The sequence below is a fragment of the Delphinapterus leucas genome, chromosome 11, assembly GCF_059928025.1.
Source record: "Delphinapterus leucas isolate spDelLeu-1000000601 "Yukka" chromosome 11, BTC_Dleu_Yukka2, whole genome shotgun sequence".
In the NCBI taxonomy this organism is placed as follows: domain Eukaryota; kingdom Metazoa; phylum Chordata; class Mammalia; order Artiodactyla; family Monodontidae; genus Delphinapterus; species Delphinapterus leucas.
In genome coordinates this window covers 50,223,766-50,232,911 of record NC_143139.1, presented here as the reverse complement: position 1 = coordinate 50,232,911, position 9,146 = coordinate 50,223,766, and the positions used below count along the sequence as shown (strand labels likewise).

Here is a 9,146-nt window from a genome sequence, read left to right as displayed (position 1 = left end):
AAAAAAATCAACCTTCAAACTAAACTAAACTAAACTAAAATAAAATCTAGGGCACAATTCATCCCAGTGTGTGGAAGTAATCTCCCCTTTGCTATGGACTGAATGTTTGTGTCCCCCCCTCCCGCTCCAAATTTATATGCTGAAGCCCTAACCCTCAATGTGATGGTATTTGGAGGTGAGACCTTTGGGAATAATTAAGTTTAGATGAAGTCATGAAGGCAGGGCTCTCATGATAGGATTAGTGTCCTTATAAGAAGAGGAGGAGACTGGAGCTTACTCTCTCTCTGCCATGTAGGGACACAGTGAGATGGTGGCCATCTGTAAGCCAGGAAGAGAGCTCTCACCAGAAGTTGACCATGTTGGCAACCTGATCTTGGACATCTAGCCTCCAGAATTGTGAGACATAAATTTCTACTGTTTAAGCCACCCATTTTATGGTATTTTGCTATGGCAGCCCAAGCTGATTAAAATACCCTTCCTCTTCTCACCCTCTACCATGAGAATACCCCAGAGAAAGGCCACTCCTTTATCTTCCACGGGTTCTGGAAAGGGAAGACACGTAGAACCAAGCTGAGCACAGCCCATCTGAGTCCATCAAAGTTGAAGCTGACCTGTAACCCCAAAGAAATATGAAGAAGAAATAAATATTTTTGTTCTTGTAAGCCACTAAGATTTGAGGTTGGTTGTTATCTAGGGTGATGGGAGTGAGACACTCTTTTTGAGTGCAAAATTCACAGGGTTTCAAACAACTCAGTAATCAAGATGAGTGATATTTTTATGCAATGTTTTCAAAAAGGTCACAATTAATGCAAAAAGAATCCATGATGAACAAAATATCAAAAGTTTGAATAAAGACAAGATCAAAAGTGCAACCTGGCCAAAGCTCACTAAAGGAAAGAGTTTTGATGCAATGAAAACCCAAGTGGAGTTTCAGCAAATGGTAATGGACAGAAAACTGGTAAGACATAATACATAAAATGTCAACATCAGTTAGAAACATGTTTCTGAGTTAATGATCCATTATCACATTTCCTGCTTTGTTTTTAGTGAGTTCTAAAAAGCTTTAAACAAATCAAACCTTTTAAACAACAGATTGCAAAAGAAGAGCAAATCAAAAAGAGAAAAAACAAACAAGGGACACATTAGGAATCTAGGCCCAAACTCTACCTCCCTGGAAAGGATTAGGAGCCAATATGGAGGGGAAGGGTGGTATAGGGATGCCCCTCCCCAGCCTGGCAGGGGGAATTCCTTTTATGCTATATGTTTTTCAAAAACAAGGCTTCTGGACACAAATATAATTCAAAAAGATACATGCACCCCTATGTTTGTAGCAGCACTATTCACAATAGCTGAGATGGGGAAGCAACCTAAATGTCCATCGACAGATGAATGGATAAAGATGTGGTACATATATACAATGGAATACTCCTCAGCCATTAAAAAGAACGAAATAATGCCATCTGCAGCAACATGAATGGAACTAGAGATTATCATACTAAGTGAATTCCAAGAGAAAGAGAAATACCATATGATATCACTTATATGTGGAATCTAAAACATGACACAAATTAACATATCTACGAAACAGAAACAGACTCACAGACATAGAGAACAGACTTGTCGTTGCCAAGGGGTGGTGGTGGGAGAGGGATGGAGTGGGAATTTGGGGTTAGCAGATGCAAACTATTATGTGCAGAATGGATAAACAACAAGGTCCGACTATATAGGACAGGAAACTATACTCAATATTCTATGATAAACCATAATGGAAAAGAATATATACAAAAAAAGAAAAAATATGAATCACTTTGCTGTATAGCATAAATTAACACATTGTAAATCAACTATATTTCAATAAAGAAATTAAAAACAAAACAAAAAAACAAGGCTTCACTGTAGGCATACCCAGGTACACTATGTATACCCATAGTATACATAGTGTATGTTACAAAATATCTAATGTATGAATGTATTCTACTGCCTGGCTACTTTCTGAGATGGAAAATTCTCTGGTACTGACAGACAAGCAATCAGAAATAGTGGAGTCCCATTCCAACATTGGCCTTAGACTGTATTTCTGGGTTAGTGAAGCTTTGAATTCAGATCTTGATAGGTTCTGGAGCTTGAGACTTTACAGACTCAACTTTGTCATGCAAACCTCCAGAACTATGTAGGGAGACTTCCATCTAACTCTAGAGGCAACAGATAGCTTAGAGTTTGCCTCTAGGTAAGTTACCAACAAACTCCATGTGGTAAGAAGGGATGTTGATGGATATTGGCAAATTTCTTTTGATATGATTCACTTGTGTCTTGCTCCATGGTCTTGACATTCCAAAGGTTTTGTTGGCAGCAAATACACCAATGCAGAAAGCACTCTTTGAAAGGATTATGGGCAATAATAGCAAGTACCACATTAAGAGAAAGATGGTCTAGTCTTGTTCGTAAAATTTAGTACAGAGACTCCTTTAACTTAGTCAAAGGAGAATTCTGTTACAACCTTGGACCTGGCATGCACTTCTGTTCAAGGCAAAGGCAAAATGGGGGCTCTGAAAGATGAAGCATCTTGTCATTGTTTTGGGTAGGCTCTTTTGGTTTGGAAGTCAGCTCAAGTAACCAGGGGCAAGGAGGGATGAAAGTTGAAGAAAGGAGATAATTCTGAGGATATACAATGGGGAAATAAAAAAGCAATCTCGAAGTTCATGGGAGCGGGAACTGAGAACCCATCAGAAACATCGCAACAGCTCTGGGGTCAGATTTCTCTCTCCTTGAGCTTGTTCTCAGCATCTCTGCTTCCCTCATAGCCCCGACACTAGTTTATATAGCTTGTATTCCACTGCGTCCTCTCCATTTCTGCTCCTGTAGCTGACTCCCAGTTTCTCAGTATTTCCTAGTCCAAAAAGGTCTTGAACTAGCTGTTTGCCTCAGTTATTATTCTTATTTTTTGGTATCAACGTCCAGGGTCATCAGGAAGCCTATTAAAAGGGTGCCCTTGAATAAAGTGCCCATAGCTGTCACCTGAAGTGTGGGACAAAGAGGAGAGACACATGGTATAAAATGGCTCCCTGTGTGCAGTACCTTTAGCAGGGGCTATAGGAGGGGCAGTTTCCTCAGAACTGGATAGGGTTGTGGCAGGCACCATGACGATTCTCCAATATGGTGCAATGAGGTTTTTATATCGAGGCTGCCAGACCTTCTGGTGATGTGGACACCCCTGTGGGAGCTCCAGGTATAAGAAAGTGTGGGTAGTTTACACTTGTTCAGTATCTATGGCCATTCATATAATGAGACAAAAAGCTCCTGGAAGGAATGATGATGTTAATTCCCTGATTTCACAGGAGTTAAGCCATAGGATTCCTGAGTAAATAAGAAGCCAGGCAAAGCAACTGATTGAGCCCAAAGTCGCCCGTATCCTTTCAGGAGCCCAAGGTCCTGAAGATACAAGACCACTCTCTCAGCCTTAATCAAAGCCGCTGCTCCCCGAGGGCATGAGACGGCCTTTGCACCTTTGCACCCTCCTTTGAGTTGGCTAGTCCTACTCCATACTTCAACGACAACTTCTGTTGAGTTTAGATACTAATTTTCTGGCTCTTGACTGCCCCCAGTCCATATTTTGTATGGATTATGACCAAATTCTGTATCTAGGCACCTACCTCAACATATGTGATCCAACAAAACTTGAGTAATCTAAAAGTCTAACTCTGTAAGATTTGTCCGCATACATTCCTATCATGACATGATTACTCCATAATTGTGGAAATGATCATGTGTTAAAATATTTAAATTTAACCCTATTATTAACTAGTAAGAATGAAAAATGAATTGGAAGTTATTACAATTTCTGAGTACTTTATATATTATTTCATTTCATATTTACAACCAACCCTATGAGGTACCATTACCTCTGTTCTACATGGAAAGGAACCAAGACTCAGAACAATGAGGTGCCTTTGCTCAAGGTCCCCAGATAGTAGGTGCAGCAGTAAGGTTTTAACCCAGGTTTTGTCTGACTCCAAAGCCCAGTCTTTCCACTATCAATGCTGCTTCTCTAGAGCGGGTTTAAATGAATGAGAAGAGTTGATTATGCTGAATCACTCAACTTTGTGCAAATGAGTTTGAGTAACATTTTAACTTTATTTTCAGGAGTGGCCCAATAAGGCTGTACTTGGTCAATACTACAGACATAATCTAGGGTCTAGGGGTAACTTAAAGAACATTAATAAATACACAAGCACACACACACATACCCAGTATTAGAAATGATTTAAAAAAATCAGATCTTAGCTCAAAAAGATGAACTACAGTTAACCTTTATTGTTCTTTAGAAATGAACTTTCCACAATATTAATAAATCTCATTTTTAGCTCTGCTTTGAAGTTTTGATACCAGTGAAGTAACCTTTTTCTTCTTTGAATCTTTTCTTGTAAAATTATAGTTTTCTCTTTTTCTAAAATAGCAGGAAGTTCCTTCCAGTTCTTAATAAAGATAAAGGGAGCATTCATGGACTTGAGTAACTGCAGAGGAGCATTATGGTAAACAGATGAATTTCCACAGCTGCCAGCTGTCATTACGTCTTCTACCACGGGAACGGAGCCATAGGAGCAAGCCTCATATATTCTGTAACACTCCGTGTTTACTCCTGCTGGGCACAATGTGAGATCACTCTGACGCAGAGCATCTTGATAATTCTTAAGGCTTTCATTTGTTTCTTGAGGCTGCCACCTAGAAAATCAGAAGAAAACCTGAAGTTTTCACTTTACTAAGCATATCTTTTGTGGAAGAAAATATTTTATCTTTTAATGTTGGTTACAAGAAATGGTAAACACATTATAGAGATGGCAGGCAGAAGAGATGAATAAAATCTTGCCCAAATAGATTTCTTGAAAATATTTAAGAATTTGAGAAGTTTACAGCTACACATTAAAAAAAATCTAGTGGCCATACAATTTCTGAATGAAATTCTATCAGCCAAAATTTTGTGAGTGCTCGTCTTCTTTCTCTACCTCATCCTCCATCCAAATTCCTGCCCTTATGGAGCTTATTATCACAGTTCTAGTGGTGGAGACAGACGGTAACCAGGTCAAGTCAGTAAATTATTTAGAAGGTGTTAAGTGTTGTGTGGAAAAATAAAGCAGAGAAGTGAGGAGGGAATTTTTGGTAGGATGGTATTGCAACTGTAAACAGGTGATCAGGGAGCGTCTCACTTCATGGGCATCTGAGCGGGGAGCCAGAGGAGAGGGAGCAAACCACACAGATATCTGGGGGAAGAAGAGAGCATAGAGCAAGCATAAAGGCCATGACATGGCATGTGCCAGGCATGCTCAAGGGACAGCAAGGAAGCCAGGGTGGCTAAAGCAGGTTAACTGAAGGGGAGAGGTATAGAAGATGAAGTCAGAGCACCCATCACACAGAGTTTTGATCAGAGGGGTAACTGACTTCATCTATGTTTTATCAGAATCTATCTGGCTGTTGTGTTGAGAAGAGATTGTATGGGGCAAGGGTAGGAGCTGAGAGGCTAGTTAGAAAACTAAACGTTCCCTCCTGACTGTTCCTATTTGCTCAGTGAAATAAGCAATAGGGTCATAAGGTAAGAGCAGTTGGGAAGAGAGAAGAAGGTATGAAACAATCTTCCAGGAGAGAGGAAGAATACATGGACAAGGGAGATGGATGACTGCTGGACACTCAAGGGTCAGGGTCATATATATATATATATATTTTTTTTTTTTTTTTAAATAAATTTATTTATTTTTATTTTTGGCTGTGTTGGGTCTTTGTTGCTGTGCGCGGGCTTTTCTCTAGTTGCGGCGAGCAAGGGCTACTCTTTGTTGCGGTGCACAGGCTTCTCACTGGGTGGCTTCTCTTGTTGTGGAGCATGGGCTCTAGGCACACAGGCTTCAGTAGTTGTGGCACGTGGTCTCAGTGGTTGTGGCTCGTGGGCTCTAGAGCGCAGGCTCAGTAGTTGTGGTGCACGGGCTTAGTTGCTCCGCGGCATGTGGGATCTTCCCGGACCAGGGCTCAAACCCGTGTCTCCTGCGTTGGCTGGTGGATTCTTAACCACTGCGCTACCAGGGAAGCCCAAGGTCATATATTTAAAGTGAGATCAATTGGCACCTTTCTCCAAGTGTGTTTGGCTGCATGGGTGAAGGTATGGAGCAGGTAAGAGAGCTGGATTTAACCAGAGTTAGGGTTTGCTAGATTAAGGAACTAGGGAGCTGAATGTATATGTGGTCATGATTGATTATGAAATTTAAGTGGGTAAAGAATAAAGTAAAGATGAGGTGGGTGAAGGACAATGAAATGGTATTAGGAACAATGAACTGTAAGTCCCAGCTAAATTGCTGAAGTCAGATTATTACAGGGAATGAGCTGGAATGATAGAAAATGATGTTTACAGAGAAAGAGATGCTGGAATTTGAGATCATGCAGTATGTGTAATCATAAGGCCCAGGAAATGACCATGACAGTGAATGGCTGAGGTCAAGTGGAGACCCAGATTGCTGGGGGAGAGGAAGTAAAGGAACTGCAAGACCAACGTGATGGAAAGACCATCTATGTGGATTTGGGAATCACTAAGAGTGAGGCTGGAAAAAATGTCAGGGAGACTGAGAGTAGGCCAGGAACTAGACTCTTCAAAGAATTAAGGGGATAAACCCAAGGGTCAGTATATGATTTCTCTTTTCTTTTAGGAGTTTTTTTAAAATTAATTTTATATTGGAGTATAGCTGATTTACAATGTTGTGTTAGTTTCAGGTGTACAGCAAAGTGAATCAGTTACACATATATATACCTCCACTCTTTTTTTAAGATTCTTTTTCCATGTAGGTCATTACAGAATATTGAGTAGAGTTCCCTGTGCTATAAATAGGTTCTTAGTTATCTACTTTATATATAGTAGTGTGTATATGTCAATCCCAATCTCCCAATTTATCCCTTCCCCGTATGATTTCAAAGAGAAAGAATAATGGATAGTTTTGTCTGCTGGTATGAGATTCAAAACTGGAGGTTTTAGGGAGGGAAAAGGGAGAGTGGTCTGGAAGCAGCAATGAGAAGGAGGACACCTACTCCACCTCCTGGCTCAATGGTAGGAGAGAGATTTCAAGAATAATTCTGTTCCCACAGTAAGCTTTGTTATTTTGCCCTCACTCATTCCATTCTAGGCACACTGTCCCTTGTTCCTCACACATGGTAAGCATGCTTCCACCTTAGGCCTTTATATTTGCTCTTCCCTCTGCCTGGGCAACTCTTCTCCCAAATAGACATGAGGCTCACCCCTCTGCCTTTTTCAGTCCTGTGCTTAAATGCAAACTTCTAACTAGCACTTTCCTTGGCTATTCTAAAATATCAAATGCTCCACTCCTGACCCCAAGTCCTCTCTACATCCCCCTCCTCTGCTCAATTTTTTTACATGGTATTTATCATCGTCTGACACTATATATATATGACACAATATATTTTATTGGTTTGTCTCCTCCAATAAGCATTTAAGTTCTAAGAGGGCATGGACCCTTTTGACTGTTTTGCTCACTGCTGTATCCCTTTATGGCTAAAATAGTTTTTGGCATATAGCAGTCGCTTGATAAATATTTGTTGACTGAATGGATATAATATGATTACACTAGCCATTAGAGAAATGTAAATCAAAACTACAATGAGGTATCACCTCACACCAGTCACAATGGCCATCATCAAAAAATCTACCAACAATAAATGCTGGAGAGGGTGTGGAGAAAAGGGAACCCTCCTGCACTGTTGGTGGGAATGTAAATTGATACAGCCACTATGGAGAACAGTATGGAGGTTCCTTAAAAAAACTAAAAATAGAACTACCATATGACCCAGCAATCCCACTACTGGGCATATACCCTGAGAGAAGCATAATTCAACAAGCCATGTACCACAATGTTCATTGCAGCTCTATTTACAACAGCCAGGACATGGAAGCAACCTAAGTGTCCATTGACAGATGAATGGATAAAGAAGATGTGGCACATATATACAATGGAATATTACTCAGCCATAAAAAGAAACAAAATTGAGTTATTTGTAGTGACGTGGATGGACCTAGAGTCTGTCATAGAGTGAAGTATGTCAGAAAGAGAAAATCAAATACCATATGCTAACACATATATATGGAATCTAAAAAAAAAAAAAAGTTCTGAAGAACCTAGGGGCAGGACAGGAATAAAGACACAGACATAGAGAATGGACTTGAGGACACAGGGAGGGGGATGGGTAAGCTGGGACGAAGTGAGAGAGTGGCATGGACATATATACACTACCAAATGTAAAACAGATAGCTAGTGGGAAGCAGCCGCATAGCACAGGGAGATCAGCTCAGTGCTTTGTGACCACCTAGAGGGGTGGAATAGGGAGGGTGGGAGGGAGATGCAAGAGGGAGGGGATATGGGGATATATGTATACGTATAGCTGATTCACTTTGTTATACAGCAGAAACTAACACAACAGTGTACAGCAATTATACTCCAATAAAGATGTTAAAAAATATATATATATGACGCGGACCTGCTGGGGAATGGACTTGGGGATATGGGGTGGGGAGGGGTAAGCTGTGACAGGGCGGGAGGGTGGCATGGACGTATATACACTACCAAGCATGGAATGGATAGCTAGTGGGAAGCAGCCACATAGCACAGGGAGATCAGCTCGGTGCTTTGTGACCACCTAGAGGGGTGGGATAGGGAGGGCGGCGGGGAGAGAGACGCAAGAGGGAAGAGATATGGGAACATATGTATATGTATGACTGATTCACTTTGCTGTGAAGCAGAAACTGGCACACCATTGTAAAGCAATTATACTCCAATAAAGATGTAAAAAAAATATATATATATATGATTACGCGAGCAATACTGAATGGATATGATTACACTAGCAATAGAGTCAGGATTTTTTTTCTTTTTTTTTTTTGTATTTCTATGCCTGATTGATTGGTTCATTTTTTACAATTTCCAACCCCTTTTCTTTGAATGAAACATTTCTTAAATTGTATAATGCTTTACAATTTTCAAAAGTTTCACACACATAATTTCATATAATCACATAATAACCCTTCTTCCCCCTCTACCTCTAAATTGCCTCTCCTGCTTCCCTCTCCTCACTGGTAACCACTAGCTTGTTCTCTGTATCTGAGT

At 40.4% G+C, this 9,146-nt stretch overlaps 1 protein-coding gene across 1 annotated transcript in view; it reads right to left on the bottom strand.

The window, feature by feature from the left end:
- Positions 1-757: 757 nt before the first annotated feature.
- The window catches only part of RXYLT1 (ribitol xylosyltransferase 1), a 31,062-nt gene continuing 22,673 nt past the window's right edge, over positions 758-9,146 (bottom strand). Inside the window, exon 6 of the mRNA XM_022571636.3 lies at positions 758-4,719. Coding sequence (XP_022427344.1) covers positions 4,302-4,719 — 418 coding nt within the window. The 3' untranslated portion in view covers positions 758-4,301. The remainder of the gene's footprint in view (positions 4,720-9,146) is intronic.